At 36.1% G+C, this 27,847-nt stretch overlaps 1 protein-coding gene across 1 annotated transcript in view; it reads left to right on the plus strand.

The window, feature by feature from the left end:
• ANOS1 (anosmin 1) overlaps positions 1 to 27,847 on the plus strand; it is a 130,691-nt gene that overhangs the window by 50,441 nt on the left and 52,403 nt on the right. The window contains exons 3-5 of the mRNA NM_205424.2: positions 17,998 to 18,060; positions 21,159 to 21,381; positions 26,851 to 27,035. Of these exons, the coding sequence (NP_990755.2) occupies positions 17,998 to 18,060; positions 21,159 to 21,381; positions 26,851 to 27,035 (471 nt within the window). The remainder of the gene's footprint in view (positions 1 to 17,997; positions 18,061 to 21,158; positions 21,382 to 26,850; positions 27,036 to 27,847) is intronic.

Genomic DNA, 27,847 nt, shown 5'->3' on the forward strand with positions numbered 1-27,847 from the left:
ATTTCAGACTTCCAAAGACAATAAAATAGAGGGAAAAAAATAAACTGTTCTAGATGTTCTTTTCTACTTTTATTATAGGAAAGTACTGGATATTTTTATTTATTATGATTTGCTATTTACCAGAAAATCTTCATAAATTCAATTAGAATTGCACATTCAGTAGTAGATGTAACACACAGTCGTATAATTAATCAACGGATCAGCCTTATTTCATTTTAATGCATCTGTTACTGGAGTAAACATATATAGCAGCAACTATACTTATAATCACTACATACATACAGACAAGCATTTTGAAGAGAAGGCTGGTGTGTTTCAAATTTAGGTAACAGATTATTTTCTTGACATCTTTTCCTGTTTGTTAAGCAATAAGGACATTACATCATTTGGAGTCAAATTAAAGAGCTGCTGTAAATATAGATTAAGATTTCATCAGATATTAAGAGTAGACCTAGTCTAAACTGAATGTCTGGGAATAATTCCAATTTATATCAAATCATCCATATATTTCATAATGTTTCACTGAAAAATTGCAGGAAACAAGAAATTGTAAACTCGTAAGATAAGTTTTCAACAGATCTTGGGATTTTTAAGTGCCAAACATGTTTTGCATGCTCAGTATCTATTGACCGAAGTCCTTTTTGAATTACAAATTATTTTCAGCTTGAAAGCCTGTTGTTAAGGAAATACAGGCTGTGAATGCTAATTTGGATCTGCTTAAGTAATTAAGAATTGCAGTTTGAGCTGCACACATTTTCTTTGAACAAATCTTTATTATACATATGTGAATACAACACCTATGAGCTATGCTAATGAAGTTACTATCAAGTTTTTGCTGCAAAATCCTGTGTAATTATTCAACTTTTTTTTTTTTTCCAGGCAATAGTCCAGGATTAATAGGACAGATTCATAAATTCGCTGTTTTGTAGAACTTTTTGCAATAAAATGTAAATAGTTGCATATGAAGTTAATTGCTACAACATTGCTGGAGTTCAGTAAACATGGTTTTAAATTGTCCACGTTTTCACATTGCACTGAAAATGTGCTCAACTTTGAAAACAATCTGCTAATTTCTCATTAATAAATGAAAAATGAGTTTCACCAGAAGGAAATTGTATAAAATAATGGTGACTTTTCTTCTAAAGGCATGCTGCTTCACATTTTGAGTAAACAGAAATATATAAAAGTGCTTAAAGAACATAAAACTTAGTTTAGAAGACTTAGTTTTATTGGTGAAAAATGCAAACCTGAATGAATATTTAGAAAAAATTCATTCATTCAAACTAGAGAGATGGCAAATAAGTAGCAAAAAAGGGCCTTTTGTTGTTTAACATTCTCATTTTTCAACTATCTGTTGTTAATAATGTACATGATATGCTGACAGGTTATCTTTCAAGATTCAATTAAGGCAATTACAGTCCTATTGAAAACCTGGTGATGTAAATGGAAAGATATAATCGATATTAGTTGACTTTGATTTGAAATCCTATTGGCTGTATCTGATTATTATTTTCAGTTTAAAAAATCTTAATTCTTATAATAGTAATTTCAGAATGCAACTCTTTGTTCTTCCTCTGATTAGTTTTTTGTTGTTGTTGTTTTTATTTCTAATCTGGCCAGTACCATAGCTTCAACTGCTCCAGTTTTAAGGTTTTCAGGGGTTGATAAAGATCTGTTCATTTACATTTATACTATTTCTCAAATTTCTGGAGGGGTAAGAAATATTTGTCTTTCCTCTAGCTTGTATTCTTCATGTTGATTGAGAAGCTCCTGACCTTTTTAAATGAGAATTTTTCAGGAAAGAAAAAAAAGTATACACCTAAAACTATTGTGAACAACCAGAGCAACAAATATGTAGTTGGGATAGAAGGTGAAACATTTTAGAGCAGGAAAAGGTAAGGGCAGTGTGCAGCACTACTGAGATCTAGGAATGCTTTCTTCAGGCAGCTGGGAGCCAGGATTGCAACCTGGTAAGTCCCTCAACTTTCATAACCAGTAGTTTTAAGAGTGGGGATGTGAGACTGGGTAAAAGCTTTACTGTGCTCTCGAACGTATGTGTTGGTTTGACAAGGAAGTAAGAAGGATAGAATGCATGACTGCACATTGTATTGTCCAGCCTAAAATACATACATAAGCTTTCTTCCTGAATTAGTAACAAGTTATCATCATTAAAGATGACTTAATGAATGAACTTTAATTTCAGTGAGAAACTTTACTCTCCAGACCAGTGACAGAGCAGCATGGCGACCTATGTTATCTGTGAATATATTTTCTAATGCTCTGGTTGCTCAATTTATGTCTCTGTGTATGAAGCCTTGAGCGGAAATAGGACGAATAAGATGGTATGATAAGATTTTATAATTTTAGAATGCATGCTCTTTTATTATTTATTTTAATCAATCATTTGAACAGTTCACATCTTCTAAATGTGCAAGTAGAAGGAAAAGAACATTACTACTTAATCTGTTTTCATTTGGTTGTCACTTTAAAATCCCCAAGTTTTTTTTTTTTCTTTTTTCTTTTTTTTTTTTTTCATTTTAGTAAAAGGATAAGGGAAAAGGAAATTTCCAAATTAGAGTACCTTTTTGGAGTATGTTGTCTGTAAAACTGTTTTACATACTGGCTGCTGTTGCAAGGGTCAGTCTTCCCTTTCAACATCAATTTATTCCATCCACTGCCTTATGTTGACTTTGCAGGGAGCAAGATCAGCTCACATGTCTAGCCAAAATGAATTTTCCAGCATTGCCAGTCTGCTGTATCCTTGAAGAGCAAAAGAGCAAACAGAATGGGCAGCCCAGACAGAACCATATAACTAGCTTAAGCTGTTCATGGAGCCTCACCTGCCCATCTCTGCACAAGGTGCTCTCTCATTAGAAAGCGCAATGGGACTTGTCTTCTCTCGCTTGTACTACTTAACTAACAGCTCAGAGAGAGGTTCCCATTTGTCAACTGCATCTTGACTAATGTTTCTTTGTGCCTCTTAGCCTTCACTGGTTTCTTTGTAAAGGCAATCTCTAATTTTCAGACTGAATCCAAAAAAAGAGTTGGAAAGCACTTTTGTTCTGATTTGGTATCATTTGTGTTATGCTTGGTTTGAGTGGCTATAAGAAGCATTGCACTTGAAGGTAAAGCCCACTACAGGTCTTATACTGTATATAAACTTCATCCAGTTGAATAAAGCTTTTGTAAAGACTGGCATTATTGAAGGATTAAAAAAAACAACATCGCAACAACAATGAAAACCACAAACCAAAACAAAACAAAAATTCTGAAAAGCTTTAGGATATACAGACCCTCAAGTATATTTATATGAAGGGAGAAGATGGAGAACATTTCTGGCTGATGAAGCGTTCCTTGTGTAATCTTAGGAAGTAGATGTCACTGTTTAGTCTGCTTCTGTTGTTTTTATTTTTTTTTATTTAATGTTTTGGAGTCTCTGTTTCTAGACTATATTGTGTTGACATAACCAAAGTGATCTAAAGAGAATCTGTCTGTAAAATGGTGTGTCATTTAGAAAAATCAGTAAAACGGTCCATGGAGGAAATAACTACTGGAGACTTGAAGCTAGTGGGGATGACTGAAGCAGGTTATTAATGTGGCAAATAATAAATTTCAGATTATTCTCTCTTTCTTCTGAGACATTAAACTAAAGTTTTCTGAGTACATGAAACGTACTACCACTTTTGCAGTGGGAAACAGCAAAATGTGCCAAAACGATCCATTAAGCAAATAAAATAATGCTCTTAACTGAAAGCTTTAGCTTATAGTATTTGCAGGGCAAGTCAGTTACTTGAGAACAGTTAGTGGCAATAAATTAGTTTAAAATGTATTACAGATGGGGCTGGCATGTTTTTTCTCTGACTTCTTGGATTAAATTTGTGCCTGGAGAGACATTTTTCAAAAACTGAGTTATGATGAACTCTGGCTTAAGTTGTTAGTCTATTTTAAAAAAGACTTTAAGTTTTGTAACAGTGCACCTTTGTTATACTGTCATCAGATCCAGGAGGGGAGAATAAAAGAATCGTATCCACAGCTACTTTGGCAGTATACACTGCAGTGGTAGAACTATGATACTTCTTCTCTAGCAAAATACTTATAGAGATGCAATAATAATGACAGGAAAAGACTCTTACAGACACAATGTAATTTCATGGTGGGTTGTATCTTTAAATTATACAATACTACAAGCTTCATCTAAATTAGAATGATTTTATATGTATCATGAATCTTTAAAACCTAAGTAAATCCTGAACTGTGCTCAAGAAGTTTGGGTTGTTTAACATGGATAAAATCCATCTTTGCCTACACTGATATCCTTTTTCTGGAAAGGCTTTTATGTCTAAGGTATGTTGATACAGCCATCTCTCCTTGGTCCTCCACAGGCCTAAAAGCAATTTCTGTTGTTACACCAAACAAGAGCGGGATGAATGATTGAGGAAGAAAAAGTATATCACCTGTAGTAGCTACAACTTAGAATTATACTCTTTTCAAGCTGCTTTTTTTGTTGGCTGAAAGAAAATTGTACTTGTAGAAGAAAAGAAGTGAAAAAGACATAATTTGAAATTAAGTGTCTAAAAATGCAGGTACAGATTAGTCTAAGAGGTTAAAGTGAAAAAGGAAATTATGTATTTGGACAATCTTTGACAGCTGTTGTTGCTGTTGGCTTTTTAAAGAATTTGAATGGAAAGACTGTTTATGTAAGTGACTTGGCCTAAACATTGTTCCAGAAATTGTGCCAAATTATTCTTAAGATACTTTGGGCCAAACTCTATCTCTGTGGTTGCCTGGGTGGCTCCTATAGATTTTAATGAACATTTCATATGTAAATTTAAGCACAAAATTGGCTCTATGATCACTGAAGTTAAACTGTAAAATGAATCATTTCTCTATGGATGTGTAAGCAGATTTGAGTATAGATGAAGAAAGCATTTGTCAGATGCATGTACGTTTTTGTGGCCATTCCATTAGGAAACTGTAAAATGCAGGAGAAGGACATTATTTCTTCACAGTCATACATCACTAAGGCGTTTTTAATAGTCAAAATCCTGAAATAGTCCTTATTCTTTTAAAGATTAAAAAGAAAACAAAGCAAAAAACAAAAGTGTGTTGAGAAAAATTTGCACTGCTCTGTTTTTTTCATGATTTGATTTGTAACTCCTGGCATTTATCATAAAACTTCATGTCTCTTTTGTTACAATTTTCTAAAACAGTTTTTGTACACCAGCAGTTTTGCTACTGGCAATAGAAATTTTACATGGTGGTAGAAAAATTTTATCTAACTGTCTTGTAGACATTAGGGAAAAGAGAAAATTATTTTTATTCTACAGCATCAGTTGATGCATTTGTTCAGACAAATATAAGGACCCTAAGGTCCTTAAATATTCGTCTCTAGATTCTTGCCCAAAGAAATACTCTGGAAAATATAAAATGACTAAGGCAGTTTCTTTGAATAAGCAGAATTATTGCGTTTGTGGTTTCATACATAGAGCTAAACATATTTGAAATGCTACAGTGATCAAAAATTATATAAATTCATATTGGATTGAGAGAGTGAAAATGAGTGAAATCGTGTAACAAATGTAACTGGCTGTGAAACAAACTATATTGTATCTTATATCTTACAACTTCTTTAGAATTCTTTTCATGAGTACTTTTCTGTCTATTTTTATGACTGAGTGTTCAAATATTTAAGAGGTAAAGCACAGCCACAGGATTAGAAATGTCTGGGCCATTGCAAGCCCCATTACCAATACAATCTGAGGGATGAAAGGATAGAGCACAGCTCTGCTGAAAAGTTGCAAGTTCAGGTAAATGGTAAGATGGACATGAGCCAGCAATGTGCCTTTGCAGCCCAGAAAGTCAATAATATACTGGGCTGCATCAAAAGAAATGTGGCCAGCAGGGCAAAGGGGATGATCCTGCCCCTCCATGCTGGTGAGACCTCACCTGGAGTACAGGATCCATATGTGGAGTCATTAATTAAAATTTATTAAAAAATAAATTAACAGAAGAAAGATGGATCTGTTGGAGTGCATCCAGAGGAGGGCCAAGTGATCCAAGGGGTGGAACACCTCCCCTGCAAGGACAGGCTGAGAGAACTGTGGCTGCAGCCTGAAGAAATGAAGGCTCTGGTGAGACCTGATAGCGGCCTTTCAGTATATAAAGGGGACTTATAAGAAAGAAGGGGACAGACTTCTTAGCAGGGTCTATTGTGATGGGACAAGGGGAAATGTTTCCAAACTAGAAGAAAGGAGATTCAGACTGGATATAAGGAAGAAGTTTTTTACAATAAGTGTGGTGAGGCACAGGAACAGGTTGCCCAGAGGTGTGGTGGATGCCCCATTCCTGGAGACATTCATGGTCAGGCTAGATGGGGCTCTGAGTAACTTGATCTAGCTGTAGGTGTCCCTGTTCAATGCAAGGGATTTGGATTTCAAATGTCCCTTCAAAGGTCTCTTCCAATTCAAGCGGTTCCGTGATTCTGGGAAATACTTGCTGAAGAAGTACCCTTTATTTCCAAGAGTACTGTAGAATACTACAGTTCTTAGATAAGAAATGGTTTCTCAGTATGACAAAATGTATGTTAATAGAACAGTATGACAAGCATACTAATAAAAATTAAAAGTACCAGTGGTGGAACCTAACTTGAGATTCAAATGTAAACTTTGGATTCTATGCAATTTGTAAGTTGTGGGATTATCCATGCTCTCAGTGTTGTCTGTAGGATCCAGTTAGTACAATGAAAGATGTCCAGAGAGTTTTTTATCTCACCCTGTAGGAGATACAGTGCCACTGAATGGTCTTCCATGTGCTGTTGACTGCATTGACTAAATCATCATCAGCTAATGGGAATTAGGACCCTGTATCATGAGTAGTTTAGTAATCTAAACCAGGGTTCCAGACAAGGGTTGTATTGTTTCTTTACACAAGAGCACCTACTTGCATTTCAGCTTCCATAGAGTCCTGGAACCAGGACTCTAGAGGCTGACAGGTGTAAAAGATGCTTTAAAAAAAACAGAGCATTTGCCTTTCAGGAGATGCAGCTGGAGGCAAGTTGCCATCTTTTATTGGATATAGATACCTGTGAATGGGAAACTTAAGTTAAACCTTAGATAATTTTCTGTCTGGGGAAATTGTTAGCTTTGCCCTGGCACATTCAAAACACAGCTCCTACTGAATTTGCTGACCAGAGTTATATAACTCCTGAAATAAGTGTTTTATGCTCCTTTGAGCTTTGAAGATAATGCTTGCACGGTTTCCTGTCTCTATAAATTTGGATATCTGGTATTGCTGTGGGGGCTAGACCTCAAGAAGTTTATTTATCTTTTAAGGAAGACAGGTTGGTTCCGTGCTTTTTTGCTGATTGTCACTCATAGCAAAGAGAAACCTTGATGGGATCAGAAAAGAAAACATACATGTTTTCTTAAATTTGAAGTTATTTCATGAGGTAAGATGTGGTCAATTGGGCCTAGATCCTATGGAAGTAGAGGTAAATACCTAGCTAATTGCACAGAATAATGACTTCTTTTTTGAATTTTAAAATATAGAATTGCTCTTTTTTCTGTTGCAAAACCATAGGATATACTACATTTTCAGTATAAACTCTGACAGGAAGTGTCAGACAGTGGAGGGAAAGAGGTAACATAACATAATATATCGGGAATACAAGCTCTCCTCTTCCTATCCAGAGATTCATGACACATAAAGCTGGCACAAGTTCCTACTTAGCTTTTCTTTCTCTGATAGAAAAGATCATAACTCCCTTCTGTCTTTAGCCTGTGGACACTCTCTCTGTGTATGGCCAGCAAAAGCATTCTGCTTTTACCTGTCTACCTGCTTCAACTTTCATAGTGAATTGTAAGGTGACGGGTCTAGAATAAATGATTCAGAAGAAAAGTAGATGTTGGGACAGGAGGTAGAGCTGTCTTCTGAAAGGCTCCAGAGCAGTTCTTTGCAGCTGTGTGTATTGGTTCTGTAGTTAGTTCTTGAAATGTTCTGGGCATTTGCATCCTGTGCTCATTAAATCTAGAATTACAATATTCAGTTTAGGCCTTTTGGCTTGGCTTTACAAGAGTGTTTTCTTGCATGTATTTACATAAAAAGGCAAGCTATCCTTTTTGTCTGTTATTATAGGAAGAGCTATTCAATGAGTACATTTTCAGACAGTTGTTCTCTGGGGACTTAATACCAGCATTTATAAAATCTTACTCTATTTGACTCCTCTGAGAGCTTGCTCATGAGTCCCATCAAGATGAATGGCAGAAAACTAGACTAAGCATTACGTATCCCAAATTTCCACTTTACGTTTTCTTACTATGCTACAGAGTTGACTTTATTGCAACTGTATTCCATTTCATTATCTCAGCATCTGCTAAGTTTGATAGGTTACTTTCGGGTGACTAGGAGTATATCATTACCAGTCTCTCCATTTATGTACAGTGGTCCATGACTGGAAGGATCTGGGTGTTTTAGTAATGTTAGAAATCAGTGGATAATTAATCAAAATACTCAATTTCCAAGCTGAAGATAAAAAAAAGTAAAGCTACATATTCAGCCACAGCCCTGTAGTTCTTCTAGGAGTAATATCTGCCAGCTAATTTTAATATTTAAGAAGAGTTGTGCTTGCCCATGTAACATTCTAGATGTATACCTTAAAGTAATGCAGTAATAGCTGTTTGAACTTCAGAAATGAACTACCAAGCTGATGATCACTGAAACCAGAAGCTGTTCCTGATAGTCTGGTCAGCAGAGTCATATTCTTTTCAGTCCTAGGACTGGAAATGTCCAGAGGTCTAGCGCAAACCAACTGCCAGGGAAAATGTATCCAGCTCAATTCTTCCAGCACGAGACCGAGGACAGTTAATTACGTTCTCTGATAGTGTGATCCAAACTGTTTATTAATTCGTCTGCTAGTTTGTCCTACTTACCTCTCAATATTATAATGTTAAGCTTTATTACTCAGCCTTGCTGGGAAAATGAGACAGTATTTGTTTTTTAGACTGCAGTTTTATGACATGCTTAAGCTGCTGTAAGTACAAGCTATCAATTAAAGAGGTGTTTACACACTCCTCTCTCCTTCCCTTTTGCACAAATCTCTGCCCTAGACAGCTAGTTTTTATGAGGCTACTGAGTGAGCTGAATGGAGAAGTGTACTTGGCTAAGAATGTGATTGCTTTTTCACCTAGGGTCTCTGCTTCAGCTCATTTACATCCAAAGCATTGCTAGTCCCAGCACACGACTTCCCATCTACTGATGGCATCATGGATATAGATTCACTTCTGTTCACAATGTAATCATAACCTCAAAAACATAACATTTAGAAGACTAACCAAGAAATTTAGCATGAAAATGTTGTCTTCCTTGCTAATGTGTAAAATATATTAAAAAGTAACAGCAAGGAAGTCATTTATTTAATAACCTTTGAAAGAGATCCCTTTTAAGCAAGATAGCAGTTTTGGGTCGCTTAGTTTGAATTTTCCTAAGGTATTCAGACACTTATTTAAAAGACAATCTTTTTTTTTTTTTAAGCAGATAATATGTGAAACTGCCAAGCTTTTTAAAGTATTATGTAGCAGTTTATTCTACGAATTGTCATGAAAACTGGTAGAATTTTAATCATTTTATTTTTTTCAGTAGACTGTGTTAAGATGCATGACGAGATTATTGAGAAAAGGAATCACATTATCTCTTTTTACAAAAAAATACAATGGTTACAAAAGGGAATCTAAACATAGGACAGAAAAACATTCTTTATGTGGCAAGAATATATTCGGTAAAAGCCAAGATAAGTGTAGAAGACTCCACAGAGTTTACTGTTACATTTTCCTTTTAAAAATTCCTGTTCTACTTAGAATTAACCGAATTTTAATTTCTATTTTCTATAGAATGAAGCTATATTTCTATAACACACGATCCTGTTATTTTTAGAAGTACTGTGTTGTTTTTTCCTTCTTATCCACACAAGGTCTACTTCAGGTTTATATATTTTTTTGCATTAAAGCAACAAGTGCAACTGAATACACTGAAAACTTTCTAAACTTACTGTCGTTAGATTTATCTATCTGTCAACGTGGTGGACAACAGATATATTTAAAAATGCTTAGACCAAGGAATAGCTGTGTAATGTAAATTGCTTGCTTCAGAGTATGGGATGATTTTTATTTATTTATTTATTTATTCCCAAGACAACCTCCTTTTCTTTTTCTGTTCCTTTTCCTTTCCCTTTGCTCTAACTGCATGAAGAGGCAGGCACAGATGCCTGCTGCCAGAATGTGATACTTAACCTGACCATCAAACAAGCCTCACAAAGACAGGCTTTTCAGGTCCCCCAGTGAAACAACCACTGCATTTTATTATGGCGTGAAATTAGAAGTGAAAAGCCCTAGGGCTCTTTCTATTTAGTAATGCAGAATATGTCGTTTCTGATGGTGGTGGTAGTGCTGAGAGGGAAGTAGAAAGCCAGAGAAGAGAAACAAAGTAGCAGTTTAGACAAAGAGCCCCCCTCGCAGCCCTTTTTTTTTCTAAGTCTCTGAGTGTTAGGTGGTCTATAAAACCATAATACTTTGGTAGATAAAGCAAAAAGAAAATTTAATTGTGGCTTTTTCATTCAGAAATATATGTGTGAAATTGCAGGGTGATGTGTAAGAAGAGTAATCTGTTATCTGCAGAGTTCACTAGTTTAACTCATTCATAAAACAGCAACAACAAAAAAAAAAAACTTGGAGAAAGTCATGCTGGTCTGACCGGCACTCCAAGTTCTGTAGCAAGATGGTGTTTATAGCAAAACTGTGTGTGGTTATCTGAAGCTGCCTACTAACAGATTGGAAGGAGAAAGTGCCAGCTTGAAAAGGTTTTCCCTTGTCTGTTTGGGATTAGAAGAATTATGTTTTCTCAAGGAAAACTCTGTGCTTGTTGAAAATGTCAAAATATTTATGATCACTTTTATTTTGTAAGCATTATGTAATCACTAAAGCAAATAGTCAACCATTAGGAAATTAAAAGACAATATAGAGAAGTACATCAGAATGCAAGATGGGCTTCTTTTAGAGTAACTCATCATCCATTCTCTGTACCTACTGCTGGAAACAAATTATAATGGCCAATACACCATTCTGATTACTGGAAGGGAAAAGTCATTGCATTTAGCTGATCTGTATTTTTATCCATACTTATTCTGGGTATTTTTATAGATTCGTTCTTTAAGGAAGTGGGGCAGGAAACTGATCTAGAAACTAAGGACATAAGAGAATAGTATCTGTATGTTATAGGTGCAATCTTGGAGGCGCTTTAAAAGTAGAAAGACGTGACATGACTAATCTGAGACACGCTGGTGGAAAAATATACAAACATAACAGATCAATTTCTTGGTAAACTGCACCACAGTACTGCAGCCTGAAATATGAAAGTTCAGCCAATGAAGTAAAACTGCTACTGTGTTTTTAATTCATGTAGTTAAATACTTTATTGATTATGTTATAGTAATGACACTACTGCAGAATTCCATACAGAAGAAATAGTACAGAAGGTGTAAGGCTCTCAGCAGTTAAAGCTATTATCACTGCTAGAAAGAGGTCAGTTGCAGAAGTCCTCCTTAACTTTTTTTGGTGATCTCTCTTCATTTGATATTAAATGATTTGCACACTTTGACACAGTATATATATCTGGTCTGCACAGGAGAGCTCCTTCACTTCCTACTTCATAGCATTTTGCCATCACTAATGCCTTATACCTCAACAGTTACAATGTCAGGAAGCTTCATCAAACTTATTGTATTTCAGGGATTTATCTTAAATGTAGGTGGTTTAGATTCAATTATGTGTTTCAAAATCATACAGAATAACTCAATGTTATTTATGTGTCTATTTATTTATCTGCCTTAGACTCTAGGCTATGAGGTGTGGAAAAGGAGGGATGTATGTCCTGATTTTCTTTGCTGGTATAAAAAGTCCATTAAAGGCTTTGAAAAGAACTGATCAGGAATAAACTAATGTTTGGGAGCCAATTTTCTTTCTTTATGATTTTTTTTCAAAATCATAGCCATGATTTTGATTATTTGGTAACAAAGAATAGAAATATGAAAAATGTCCTAGGATTTTTCTTCTTTCAAGCAAACAATTTTTCTGGCAAAACTTGACATACTAGACAACTAAATCATACAGATAAATAGTGAACTGTCAATATTAAAAGTTATTTTCACGCTAAAAGGATTAAACTGATGCATTTCAGCTAAAGTACAATAATATGAATCCTTTCTCCCCTCCCGTCCCCTCCCCTCTCTCCTCTCCCCACCCCTCTCCCCACCCCTCTCCCCACCCCTCTCCGCTCCGCTCCGCTCCGCTCCGCTCCCCTCCTCTCCCCTCCTCCCCTCCCCTCCCCTCCCCTCCCCTCCCCTCCCCTCCCCTCCCCTCTCCCCTCCCTTCCCCTCCCCTCTGCCTTCACTTCCCCTCTCCTCTCCTCTCCTCTCCTCTCCTCTCCTCTCCTCTCCTCTCCTCTCCTCTCCTCTCCTCTCCTCTCCTCTCCTCTCCTCTCCTCTCCTCTCCTCTCCTCTCCTCTCCTCTCCTCTCCTCTCCTCTCCTCTCCTCATTTTCCAAAATAGTAATATACTTTCCAAATATTTTATGTCAAAGCTGTGCTTTTGTTTTCAGCACATTCAATGATTCTCACCTTCAGTACATGTTTATATCTACCATATTTTAGGAAGATAGGTACTTTACCATCTTTTTGTAAAAACGAATTAAATAATTAATTAGCTAAAACTGTTGATATGTTGTAAGTTAAATACTTCTCCTGGAGGTTGTATACTTCATCTTATTAGATAATAATTATTAAAAATAACTCTCAGATGTATATTTAATGTTGTGTTTTGGATTTCTGTTATACAGCTTTTGCTAGTCTTTTCATCATAGATCTAAGAAATACTACTAGGAAGTACATCTCTCTTCTTGAATAAGACCACTCTTGATTGGCTTGTATTGCCTCTTGCTTCTTGATATTAGCACTCAACATAAAATGTTGTGTTCTCACAACTTAACCCTTATTACTTCAGTGCTAAATAGTTCTGTATGAGGTCAGCATGAAACCTGGTTTTCATTGAAAACCAGCTCTTTGATTAGCAATACTTTCAGACCATATCAGCTGGGTTCCCAGTGTACTTGATAGTATCATTGAACAACCCTAACTGTAACTAATTTAATTAAGACTTGATCCTTGAATACAGAATCGCTCCTTTTCACCAAATCATGATGCTCAGTGACCTATGGTAGTGGAAAATAGGCAACACAGACAGGGAACCTTTCTCTGTCATTTAACTCGTTTGTTATTCAGTTACAAGGAAAATATATTACTAGTGTAATTCTCATGAGAATCTCTTTAGCAGAGAGTAACTCCAGGTAGTCATGTGAAGCTGGTATTTTACACAGAAGAATAGCTTTCACAGTTGTTCCTCTTAGGCTCTAAAAGTTTTAAAGATATTTAAGCCCCTTCCTGCCTATATTAAATGTAACTGAATTTTAGGAGCTGAAATGTCATACTAAGTTTCTAGAAAGCTGATGACTAGTGCTCTGGTTCAGTCTACGGATAGAGGAGGGGAGGCAAAGAGACAGAGAAGCAAGGTGCAGCTTGAAATTGATCTCAAAAAATGCTCAGAGACTTTTTGACCAGCATGTATCAACATACAAGATGATATGACAGCTACTTATTCTGAAACTGAACATTCTTCCTTGGGCTTATGGATTTTTTTGGACTGAAGAACCAACCAAAAAATTAATGCATCACTGCTTCTAACAGATTATCTAAAATAAGATAGATGTGTTGAGGGGGCCTGGTCTGATGGGATATACAAGCACCTGAGAGTATAGTGACTCACAGCAGGCATCCAATGACCAGGAATGGTGCTCACGAACTTGAGTTTGATATCCTGATACCATGAACCACTCATGAAGAATTACCTGAATGGAGTCTCAGAATCAATCAAATCATAAAGCATGGCTTTTGGAGACCACTGAGAATGATCCAGATTGGAAATCAGAAAAGAGTTTTTTGCACCATGATTTTGGATTCACACACCTATCTGTGCAGGAATTCTCACTTCAAGTGCCTGAAATTCTGGCTGTATACCTATCTACCCAAGTTTTTCATTTTGCAATATTCATTGTGAAACAGGGCCACACCTGTGTGTTCTAACTCTTATCAAAGATTTAAACTGAAGGTAAAAACAAAATGCAGTAGAACAGAACAAACAAGAATCTTTAAATTGATATGCCTAACTCTAGTTTCATAATGAAAGACTTATTTCTTCATTTCAGTTTGCAGAATTCAAGTACGGTGCCTCGAGTCTATAGAAGAAAAAAAACACCTACCTTAGATTTATGAGGAAATTCATTTCCACAGGAAGTTAAGAAACAAATGTATAAGTAAACTTTTGAAAAGTGATTTTACAAATATATATTTCTAAGGTATTGGGGCACACTCCTTCAGATTACTTCTTAAGTCTCGTCTCAGGATCCTTAAGTTATATCACAAATTGTTGAAGAGTTGTGATTCTTACATGCTTTTATGGTTAATAATATGAATATGAATATGGTTATAACACTGAAGCCTACATAAACTGTAGGTAAAGACATCCTTGTAGAAACACCTAGAACAGTTCCCCTAAAGTGCATAGCATTTTGATATTCCCTTCCAGGCATGCTGAGTGTTTTGCTCCACAGCCTGCAGAGGGGGTATCCCAACAACACAGTTAGAATGAAGTTGTGCCTGGTTCTCATCTCAAGATTGTGGTGAGATTGTGGATATACTGATTTGGATACAGTCAGTGTGGCTGCATAACTGTGAAAAAAAAATTAGGAAAAGGTAAGAATATGGAAATCACGACAAGCCCTGGAAATTACTGATAGAATCCCAGCATGATCAGAATGTTGCCCATTCTATCTTTGCACCACTTACATCTTTGTAAATTCGTGTTAAATCCATCAGACAATTAGAAGAGCTGTAAAATCATAATGATGATGGAATGGGGCTCAAATGTACAATAACTCTGCCACAAGACAAACAACACTCCAGAATTAATTAAACTTACTGACTTCAGTGACATTTTATAATGTATCCTTCTAATTGCTTTGTATACAGTGCACTGTGAATGTTGAAGAACTAAACGTTAGGTTTAAATACCAGTTTGTGTATTTTTAGAATCATAGAATGGCTTGGGTTGAAAGGGACCTTAATGACCATCTAGTTATAGCCCTCATGCTGTGGCAGGGTGGCCAACCACTAGACCAAGTTGCCCAGCTCCTCATCCAACCTGGCCTCCAGGGATGGGGCACCTACAATTTCTCTGGGCAACCTGTTCCAATACCTCACCAACCTCTCAGTGAAAATTTCCCCCCTAACATCTAATCTAAATCTCCCTCTTGTAATTTAAAACCATTCCCCCTTGTCCTATCACTATCAAACAGTGTAAAAAGTCAGTCTCCCTCATGACTATAATTATAGAATCATAGAATAGAATCGTAGGACGGCTTGGGTTGGAAGGGACCTCAAGGATCATCAAGTTCCAGCAACCCCTTCTGCAGGCAGGAATGCCAACTACCAGAACAAGTACTGGATTGGTGCCCATGATAGGGGAATAGCCGGCCCACTGGCCCAAAAAGGAGGGAAAGGGGGAAAGGGAACAAAAGGGAAAAAAACAGCGGCAATGATCTTAGATGGAAAACAAACTTAGTACACTAATTATAATAGTGTAAGTACAGGTTAATTAGGATTGAAGCTAACAAATCAAATAAATGAGAGAGTTTTTTGAAAACCAAAGTTCTTACTTTGTTCCACCAGAGAGCAAAGAGAGATAGTCTCATGACTTCCAGTCACTTTTATTTTTCCCTCTCCCTGGAAAATGGAAACGAAGAAACAAAGTCTTCTAGGAATTGTGGTTCATTCTTCTTTTCCAGAACTGGAGCTGCAGCATTAAGTCTTTAACTTCCAGTACACGGCATGATGTTATGATGTGGAATACCGATAATAAATCACAAAGCCATGACAGTCAGGTAGCCCTGAGCCCCATTCAACCTGGCCTTGAACATGGGGCATCTACAGTCTCTCTGGGCAACCTGTTCCATCACTTCATCTCTCTCTCTCAGTGTAAAACTTTCCCTGACTTCTAATCAAAAACTTCCCTCCTTTAGTTTAAAACCATTTCCTCTTGTCCTATCACTGTCTACCCAAAGAACCCTTACAGTACTGGAAGGCCACGATGAGGTCTTCCTGGAGCCTTCTTTTCTCCAAGCTGAATGAGACCCGTTCCCTCAACCTTTCTCCATAGGAGAGGTGCTCGGGCACTCTGATAATCCTTGTGGCCCTTCTCTGGACCCGCTCCAACAACTCCATGTCTTTCTTGTGCTGGGGCCCCAGACCTGGATGCAGTACTCCAGATGGGGCCTCACAAGGGCATAGCAGAGTGAGACAATCACCTTCCTTGCCCTAGTGGCCATCCCTCTTTTTATACATCCCAGGATACAGATGGCCTTCTGGGCTGTATGTGCACACTGTTGGTTCATGTCCAACTTTTCACCAGAACATCCAAGTCCTCTGTAGGGCCGCTCTCAAGGATTCTTCTCCCAGTCTGTGCACATATTGGGATTGCCCTGACCCAAGTACACTTGGCTTTATTTAATCTCATTAGGTTCTTGTGGGCCCACTTCTCAAGCTTGTCCGGGTTCCTTTAAATGGTATCCCTTCCTTTTATTGTAACAACTGCACCACTCAGCCTGGTTTTGTCTAAACCAAGTTATACCTTATTGATGGTACGCTCAATTCCACCATATATGTTACTGATAACAATGTTGAAGAACATCTGGCCCATGATGGACTACTGCAGGACACCACTAATCACTGGCCTATACCTGTACACAGAGCAGAGAAAAAAATGTATTTTGCATTCATAAACTACGTAACCTCTATAACTAATGGTTTTATATTTTTAGCCTTTGTCACTAGAAAGAAAAATGTTTATCTTTTAAAAAATGAACGTTTTTAGCACATTAATGATACAGGAGATTAGCTGTTCTGAAATATAGTATGTATGTATTTGTACTGTTTTTGATTATCATAAATGTAAATAATGTGTAAGGGAAACAAATAATATGAACACGTGTCAGATTCTAAGAATTGCATGTCATAGGCCTTTCCTTTTGGTGTAATAACTATCCTTCCAGTATTACCAGAAAAAGTAGTTGCTACTAACTTCCAACAGTACTATTTTTTTTTTTTCCAAGATCATTTACCTAACAAAGGAAGATAAAAGGTTTCTGGATGTAAGTTTAAATTTATGTTTCAGCTGCAGTATGTTTTTCTTTATTTTATGTTGAGAAGTTTGACTCGGGTTTCAGAGTTTGAATCTCAGATTTGCAGTGTTTGAATCTGAACTCTGTATATCCATTGTAGTAGAGACTGAAGGTGAAAAAATGATAATGTGGTACTTGAAATAAAGTGATTTTGCTAACAGACCAGTGAACATTGTCTATTTATACAGGAATAGTGGCTAAATTTCTGCTGAGTTTACTCTATTGCTTGATGAAATAGTTTGTCCCATGGGAAGACAATGTTCCCATCTAATCTTTAGGCTGAGCAGTAAGGAGAAGTTTTAAGTTTTTGTAGTTTAGAGTAGCACTCTTGACATTGCTCTGTGATCCAGTGACGTGGTGTTAAATGTTATTAGGACCTAGACTCAGTAAGGCAGAAAATAGGATGGCATATAAATGAGAAGGGCAATTGTCTTGTACTGTAAGAAGTACTGAAAATGTTTCTTGTAATCTCAACAGGGTTTGGCATGCCCTTGCTCTGACACCATGACTCAATGACACAATCTTATCCTCAGGAGAAGTGGATTTTTAAAGCCTGTTATTAACTTCCTATGGGCCGCACAAACAATCAGAGAACAAACTGAGGTCATTTGTAGATGTTTATTTCTTTCTCTTCTTGACACTTTCCCCTCTTGACTCTTCCTAGTGCCTGGAGCCCTGCAAAGAATCCTGGGACTTGAAGAAAAACCACTGCCAAAGCTTCTGTGAGGTATGTCAGCCCAAGGGCATTCTTTTTCACTTTCTTCCAGCTGCCTCTTTCACTTACATTATTAGAGGTGTGAGCTTTAAGGAGACAGCTAACAAACATGGGATGTTTATAGCATTTTCTTTCATTTTAGTGGATACACTTGTAATGATGTAGCTGTAATATGTCTGAGTGAAAAAAAGATTTTTTTTTTCCTGGCTGAATCATCTTGAAGTTTGAAGCACTGATTGGTCACACTCATGTAGTAACTCTGAGAAGGTCCTATTAAATCCCTCCTTTATTTCTCCTACATACCTTCTCCCTTTTCTGGACATGTGTAAGAAAAAGAGTTTAAAAAAAAAAAAAAAAAAAAGCTAAAAAGATCACAAATATAAAAATCCTTGTGCAAGATAGCTAGAAAAAAGGATGGCATTTCATTTGTGAAAATCAGTCTGATTTCTAAAAGAATGTATGCAACCAGATTCAGAAGAAAGGCATCAAAATTCATAATTATTCAGGAACAAGCCTTTTCTGAAGAAAACTGTTTCTGTGTAGCATTTCAAAATAGCCTTGTGAATAAACAAGCATAGATCAGTTAAGCTTGTACAAAATGGGCGATAGTTGGATTGCTTTTGAAGCATCCTTAACTAGTTTTTAGTACGAAGTAAAAACACCATCACAGTAGAATGTTGTTTTATTATAAAGATATACCTTTATTCAAATCAATTAAAATGTGTGTTTATTAAGATTTTCAGCTTTTCTTATAAAAGCAGGAATGACCTTAACTGATATACTGACTGATTGATTTATTGTCGTTTTCATCACTGTGAATGCTCTTTTGCTGATAAAACAGCACATCTTTTTTAAACAGTTTTAAATATCTTGATTAGGAAAAATTGTCATTTCAACTAAAAACATAAATTTTAGATCCAAATAACTACATGTAAATAAGGTTTAAAAGAATACTAATCTAATTAGCTATATTAGAAGAACAAGTAAAAATTTCTTATGAAAATCAATCCCTGTAAACGTTCTTTAACTGGAATCAGTTGCTGCTTCCTTATATAACAAAACTCTAGAGAAGTGTAATAAAGCAGTTTTAGCGTGTGTAATTTATGTCATCCTCATATATCACTTCTTACTCAGGCTGTCTGTTTCCAGATATGGATGTAAAAATGTATAAATTTGGTTTAAAAGGAAAACATTTGTAGAACACTGTTCTATTGTAGTTAAAAACAGTGAGCATCCCTCTTTGATTAGTGTTTTGTGGTTGAAACTAAATTTAGAACTTCAAAGGCCAGTAATGAAGAGCAGCACATTTAGCAGCTAACTGAAAAATGAGCTGTGAAATAGGGTGAGGAAGAGAAGCCTTGAGGATGTATTATGCCTCAGGGAGCTGTAAAGTTTTTAATTAAGTAGCTGCAAATTTGCAATGTTTTAGGATTTGAAATTTGCTTGACACACACACAGATGATTTTCCTTTCTTTCTTTCAAGCTCATGTATGCTCCTTAGACATTATCTGAATGTATTAAGCCAGACTGTTTTCATTTGAGAAAATGAAAATTTGAGAATAAATTCATCTTTATGTACTTTGTATAAAAACTTCAGTATTTGTATTTCTCAAGGTCTTTTGTTGTGTATAAGTCCTTACCTAGGCAATATATGCTACTGTCCAAGTAACCTTCACATGAAGAAGAAAAGGCAACATTTTGCCTGTCTCCTTTGTTTTGCAAAAGTTTAATTTCCTGCTGGTTTCTTAAGTTGCGGTGGAATCAGATATGGTCAACATGGAGAACAGCATGAGTGCCTGTCCGAGGAACACTGGGGTTAATAGGAGAGAAAAGGGGACTGCTCATTTTGGCAGTTGTTACAATAGTTATACCGTGTCACTCAAATATATCTTGAAGAGTTTGATTAAAAAAATTTGTACTACTCTATAACACAATGTGTGAGAGGTACCGTAGTGGCATATTCTGGAGCATAAACTGACACATGCTCAGGGAGGCCCCACATGGGCCTCCTTATATTTCTCATTTTGCCATAAATTGCAAGCAGTACAAATAAAAAGACTAAAATATCTGAATATGGAAGATCGCAACGAAGTTGCAGAAATTACATGGATAGGTTTATGGAGAGTAGTTTGTAAACTTGGATAATCCCAGTTAAGCAGTTTAACTACTTACAGCATCACTGGTCTCTTTGAGGGAATTGCCGTAACTAGTTATGCACCAAACTAAATAAAGCACCAGCTAAAAGAGGAGGTGAAATCCCCGTGTTCCCCATGGGATTCTAGATGCTGTTTTTAATAAAGCTGGAAAAAAAACTGTTAAATGTCTGAGTAATGCATATACTGTAAAATGTATATGCTTTGAAACAGTGTCTTTTATAGCTAGGAGCTGATTTCTCCAAGAGGTAGCATTTATTTGAGCTTTAATTAATGTATCTAAGCTTTATTCCCTTTTTGTTGCAGGAGAGTTGGACTAGATGACCTTTAAAGGTCCCTTCTAACTCTAAGTAGATTCTGTGATTCTATGACTCTATTTTAATCTGTATTTTCTGCTGATCTTTTTATCAGAAATTTTATTTCAGTTCCATGAATAGTTATTAATATGTTACCAGGAAAATAAAGATGTCGTTCTCTTAAGCAACTCAGTCCAAACAGTGTAAGGAAGCAAGATTTCACTTATTTTCCTAGAGTGGCATTACATCAGATATTGTGGTTAGAGTCTCATGAAATAAGAAGGGAGGAATGTGGAGCAGTCAAAAAAAAAAAAAAAAAAAAAAGACCATGTGACCATCGCTTCCCCTTTGTTTTGAGATTTTTTTAAATCCATTATTGAGCAAGTTTGTAGCTAGGCAATGTGAGGAAAATAAGAGAAATCTGGCAGATGTAAACAGCTTTATTCCATTAAAGTTGGTGATCATCCTTGAGGGAATTTATGTTTGTGCACTTGGAATGCTTTTTTAGAGGGGACTCGAATATACAAATCTTCAGGGATAGTCTTGCAAAAGATGAAAATCTGAAATTATCTTTGGAGGTCTTGGGAAATGTACAAGATTTTTTCTTTTTTCTTTTCTTCCTGTTGAAAACTTCTTTATAATTCTTTTGTTTTTCCTTTAGCCTCTTTTCCCCAAGAAGAATTATGAATGCCTAACTAGCTGTGAATTCCTTAAATACATCCTGTCAGTGAAGCAAGGGGACTGCCCAGCACCTGAAAAGGCCAGTGGTTTTGCAGCTGCCTGCGTTGAAAGCTGTGAAGCTGATAGTGAATGTTCTGGAGTGAAGAAATGCTGTTCCAACGGATGTGGTCACACATGCCAAGTTCCCAAAAATCTGTACAAAGGTAGAAATTATTATTAAAATGTATTCATACTGGGCTAATAACTTCAGACCACAGTAAAATCTCCTAGAGAGCCAGGACTTTCATTTCACAGGAATTTATATGGAGGAGAAGACATACAGGGAGGTTCCCGTGGAGATGTGACTGGATGCACAAAATATGGAAAGACAAAGAAAAATGTTGTTCCAGTTTCTGATTTTTTTTTCTGCCTTATGAAGGCCATATCTGGAAATCTGTGGAATGTAAGCATATGGCTATTATGCAGAACAAACTTGCCAGTTTAGGTGAAATCTCACTTAATTTGATGCAGATGAGAAAGAATGCAGAAGGAAAATATTTAACAATAAATAGTTCAAGTCCTATTAATCACAAATTACATTTATGATTATGAGCCAAGAAGACAGCACTACTGAATAGGAATTGTGTGGTAACAAAGCCAAAGAACAAATCAGTGCAGTGTATTTGGAATTGGTGTACTTAATGACCTAGATAATGCCCACATATATATTACTGCATTATTTAAATTTAAGGCACCATGAATTATTCAAAAAGTTTTTATTTGTCTGGAGTCCTGGGATTCTGTCCTTGCCATCCATCAGCAAGAGCATACAGATTTAGGAAAGATTTGTGCTTATACAACCTCCAGATTTTAATTTGTTATGTTTATTTTAAAAAAGCTTTATGTATGAAAGACTTTTAAAATATGCTTCTAACACAAAGCAACAGCCATTTGTGAAAGATATTTTCTTGCTAAATGGAGTAGGAACATTTTGATAGGAATCCATTCTTCTTACTTTAGTGATAAAAAATAAATACTAATCAGGTATGCTGCTGATAGCTTGGGCTCTCCGTGGAGAGAGCAATCAGCAGAGCTCTGAACTAAGTTTCAGGCTTAGGTCTGAATCCAGTCTTATTTCCATCTGCAGATCTCCAGTTGTTTGCAACACTGAAAACACAGGATGAATGTTTGGATGAGGTCAGAATTGTTGACCTTTCCTGGCATACAAACCTGCTAACAGTACTTGAAATAGAACAGGCTATCATGATTTTGTGTATGTTTGGTTACAATAAATATCAGGCCTGTTTTGATTGTGGAATTCAAATACGTGAAGGAGATGGTGATTTGTTTTTAAGTTCCTTCTTTTAACTGAAATGTTAATGCGTATTTTTAAATGTCCCCAGTGAAGAGAGTGTATGTCATAAATAATATACTTTGACTTTTGTATCCTGAGTTTGAATATACAACGTTGACCATCAACACTCTTATTTACTTACATAAGTGGAGAAAATTTGATATAGAAGTCATGGAGTTTGAGTAAGCATGAAACTAATGAAAACACTACTTGAAGAAGTTTGAATGGCAGGCAATACTGTGATCCAGATTTCCAGTACAGAATGGAAATTCTCCTGCTTTCAGGGTACATCAGAGCAGCCCTGTCAAACGATAAGGAATTAATATACCCTCATCCACACTGCCTTCTAAAATGAAAATTATTTAAATAGACTATTTATTTTTGACATTTTGAACAGAGCAGTAAACTCAGCATTTGTATTGTATGTGTAATTAATAGTTTAGATGGGCAGGGTCCATACTACAATCACAAAACAGCATGCTGCAGGGCATTCCAGTAAATGTGATAGCTGAAGAAGTTGAAAATAAAACTAGCAGCAAACAAACAAGTGAAACAAGATGAGGTCTTTTTTTTGTTTGTGTTTTTGTTTTGGAGGGGGGACACAAGATATGATACATTGTATAACTGCACACTGCAGAGTCTGCTTTTGCTTGACCTAATTATGTAGTAGCAGAACTAACCTTCTCTAGCATCTTATCACCTATCTGCAGGAGGTGCTTTCTTGTAAGAACATATATTTTTTTGCAGAGGAAGGGCAAACTCAATACAGTACTGCATTCTCAGCTGATGAATTCAGCTAATTAGCTTCTTCAACCTGTCTTTCTGCAACAAAGAACAAATAGAAGCTGAGTAGGCTTGCTGTTCATTTCCTCCAGGGGTAAATGACCTTACTGTCACTAAAGAGCAAACTCTGCAAGCATGACTAAGATCTAGTGAACACATTTAGTACTTATTCTTACCATTTTGACAACACTCACAGTTAGAAAGTGAATTCAGATTGAATCTAAGAGTCTGCAGAAGTTGCTAGAGTTTCAATGTTGATCAAGTTCTAGAGATGAAAGTTACAACAATGAATATAAAATACCTGATATAACTGGATGTGCCCTCTACTACTGAGTGTAAAAGCCAAATCCTAAATGGATATCAACGTAAGTATGCTTACACCAAAGTTACATATTGAAAGTGTTTTTGGATTTAACTGTATTTGTTTTCCCATTTTCTTTTTATTGGCTTGTATTCAATAATGATCAAGTTGTCTCTATCACTGCATTTTTCTCATCTCTGTTAGGAATACTACTGCTCAGTCAGTTACACAGTGTTCAATTTTTTTTTAATTTTAATTTTAATTTTTTATTTTTTTTGCCTTTGCTGGAGATACGAAATGTTTCCTCTTACTCTTCTGCCTCATCCACCTCCTTGTGTTGTCTCAATTAGTAAAGGGCTTCAGAAAGTTTTCTGCTTTTTCCATTGCCTACTTCATTTTTTTTTTCCCATATGGATATAATTCTATCTAAATATCTAAGGTAGACTTGGTATTCTATGGATAGAAATGAGAGGAATATCTGCTTAGAAATAAGATCATATAAAACCACAGAACAAAAAGAAAGTGATGTCCAGTGCTCGATCACAATGGCTTTGTCTAACACCCACATATTCATCTCCAAGTAAGGGCACGAACATGTATCTTTTTTTTCCACACTCATCTGGTTACAGCTGAAAAATTACCCATCACCTTTTTCCTTTTCAGAAGTTAGTGGTTTCTCCAATGTGATTATATCTCAACTTCAGTGAAATTCCACAACGTCTTTAGATCAAAGTTTCTGGGTTTGTACTACCTAATCCAGCCTAATTAATTTTGTCTGAAATGTGTTAGGGAGTAATCCCTACAGCAGACCAAACTGCAGATCTGAGCAAAGTGAGTTATAAAGAGGAGGTCATGATGTTTAAAAGCTAACATGGTATGGCAGTGTCATAGTAGGACAGCTGGAACCAGAACTGTCATCTGTAGTTTAAAAGTTTTTTCGTGGTTAACAAAAAATAATTTCATGCTTAAAAAAAATTTGCACAGCTTTAGAGGTGCTCATCTTTGCGTCTTTGAACAACTGTGTTTAGAATTGTATTGATGCCATGTATGTAGCTTTTACTGTCTGAAACCATTCTATAAAAGCTTTTTGAATTCCTGGAAAATCAACATTTAAAGTACAGATTCTTGTGATAGAAGAGTATACAAGTATTTTTTCGTAGCACAGAAGCACATGAATGTTTTGAATACACCTTTGGAAATGATTTTATTTATTTATTTATTGGTGGGCTTTGGTGCTGTACACATACAGCAATCAGTGATTTAAATTCTTCAAACACTACAGACTTTGAAGGACTAATTTGTTCCAGCACGATGAAAGGGTTAGCCATTTACATAATAAAGAGCACACTGAAGAGTAATTGGATCTACACATCTGGATATGAAATTGATGATGCTGGTTCTACAAAAGTTTCAGAATGCACTTGTGTGATGCTCTAGTTTGTGCTGCTGAAGTCCATCTGCACACAATTACATAACAGCAGAGAGGCTGAGTTACTTGCAATCAAGCAAATCCAACTGCCCCTAATGCAGAACAGATGGAATTTTCTTAACATGCAAATTGTGGGATTATTGTACATTGTAATTAAAGAAGGATTTTGAAATGTAGAAATCAGAACTGACAGGGTCTATGATGTTAGTTATATTAGGCTAAGATGACTGACTGTTGAATGATACGCATGGTTTAAACTGTGGTGGTACTGGATTTATGTACTGGATTTTCCTTAGGTTGATTTTAGGTTTCTTCAAGGACTACAGTATCAATTTGTATTGAGTTGGTGCTAATTATTGAATTACATTTAGGAGAAGACTTCTTAAAACATAAAAGTAGTTTGTTCATTGAAGATTCACTTTTCCAGACATTTAAGACAGACTGAGCAGAAACATTCATATTACAATTTATTGAACCAATGGTTACAGCTGGTCTTTTATTGGCCCCCAATGAAATGGTGAAATAGATAAAACGCATACAATAATTTAATAAGAAGATTTATATTTCAGCATAGCATTCTTGTATGTAGCGTATCCCAAAGTGACATAATGATGCACAGTTAAATATATGAGCTTCTAATATCTATCTAGGGAAATGCTCGATATGTTGATTTAATCAAAAGATGCCGAATTTGATTTTGGTATTCTCCTTCAAACTGCAAATAGTTTCAAAGGGGCAATGCTATCAATAGTCAAAACAACAGAAATAACTGTCCTTCAGTAACATCATATAATGAGAAATTACTCTTAAATATTATAAAGACAATGTGGACTCTGAAATGTAACAATTGGACCAGATACTGTACCAGATATTGTAACAGATACAGCAGATCTATTCCAAGAAGTCTTGACATTTACCTTTCCTAGTTATTTAGGGGAAAGTGAAGAGTGACAGACACATCATACACTATGGCTGCATGCTGCTCAGGAGAAGGCAAGCAGTATACTTACATATATCAGATGAATGTAAAAGATTGAAAATAATTCTGCTAGTCTAGTCTGCATTGGTAAAGGCTCTTCTGGGGTCTGTGTCTAGTTTTAGGCATGGCTTTGGAGAAGGGCTGTGGTCCAATGGAAGAGTTTCAACAGTAGAACTGCAAGAATAATCAGAGGAAGAGAAACTCTTAATTGGAGTACACCGCAGTTATTAGGCTGAAGAAGTAAGCAGTGAAAGACATGACAACAGTCCTGCAGTTCTCAGAAGACTCCTCCATAGGTGAAAGATACAATCTGTTGTCCATGATCCAGGAACACAAGCACTGAGTTTAAAATGCAGCAAGGAAGACTAAGCAAGGGAAAGTTTTGTAATGTTAAGGGTAGAGAAGCAGTGGAAAGAAACAAATATTGCTAAGTGATGCCGTGAAAATTCTATGATGAGAAGTCAAGACAAGAAGACAAATTAGGTGAAAATCTGAATGGCAGCATAGCTGATTCAGCTTGAGATCAAAGGATCTCTCTTCATGTTATCAAAACGTATTTGGAAACAGAGATCAGTTTTAACTCACAGCTCTCAGATCCTTACTACCTTTAGTTCTTAAATGAAATAAATAAATATTTTTGAAGATTGTTTTTAATTTTACTGTTGCCAGTAATGAAGACTTCAGAAATTTCCACTTGTGTCTGCCTACCCGTTCCCTTCTTTTTTTCTTCTGGCTGACCAACCAGCTTCTTTTTTTATGAGTGTTTTTTATACAGTTTAACCTCAAGATTTTTTTTTCTGATTCCGTAAATTATTTAAATATTTTCAACTTTCTGTTCCTACTGCAGGTGTTCCATTGAAACCCCGGAAAGAATTAAAATTCATAGAACTCCAGTCTGGAGATCTAGAGGTGAAGTGGTCTTCAAAATTCAATATTTCCATTGAACCTGTGATTTACGTTGTTCAGAGGAGGTGGAATCAAGGAATCCATCCTAGTGAGGATGACGCTACTAACTGGCAAACTGTGGCACAGGTCAGTTCTTTGTAAAATGTTAAGAACCCTTAGCTTCTGTAAAGTTCTTCAGATCAGAGAAGAGTTAGATCACATAAACTGAGAGACTGATGCACAGATATCCCTTTTTGGGGTCTCTCTAAGTCACAAGATAGCCGCAAGCAGGGTCTAGATCTGCAAGGCTTTACTCCACTGTGCAATGAGCTATTTTCAAGACTTAATCAGGAAAAATGAACTTCAATATTTTGACTTTCAGTTTTTCAGTCACAGAAACATCAAATGGTTTTGATATGTATAGTAAATGGCATCATTACAAATGTGTGAATATATTAGTGGAAAAGAAAATATTTCTTTCCTTGCCCCCAAAGGAAATGACATTCAGAGGTTTATGTTTCCAAAATTAGTTAATTTTGTAGGTTAACTCTGTATAGATAAGGATCTATAGATCTACCCGGAAGCTTGATTTTCGTTAAATGCTCAGTAGAACTTTTGTACAAGCACACACTTGTTATCTATTCAGATAGGTATTCCAAAAAGCCACAAATCTATTGAAAAATGTAGAATTAGATACCAAAATCTACTGAAGAAATCGTGTGACAGACAGTCCTTTTAAAGTCAGTGTGAGCCAGTGCCTGGTCTCCAAGGCATGGCTTGGATTTTAGCAAAATGCTAAGAAATATAATTGATCAAAAGACCATTCAATTTTTAAAAGCAAAAGTGTTAAGAGTGAAACCTTTTTTATTTGTAAAGTCCCTTTTTCAGATGTTGCCCTCCTAATTCAGAAAAACCTATGATGTCATGCTTTTATCACTCAGGGCAATCCAGGCTGAAAA

Source organism: Gallus gallus, chromosome 1 (assembly GCF_016699485.2).
Source record: "Gallus gallus isolate bGalGal1 chromosome 1, bGalGal1.mat.broiler.GRCg7b, whole genome shotgun sequence".
NCBI lineage: Eukaryota > Metazoa > Chordata > Aves > Galliformes > Phasianidae > Gallus > Gallus gallus.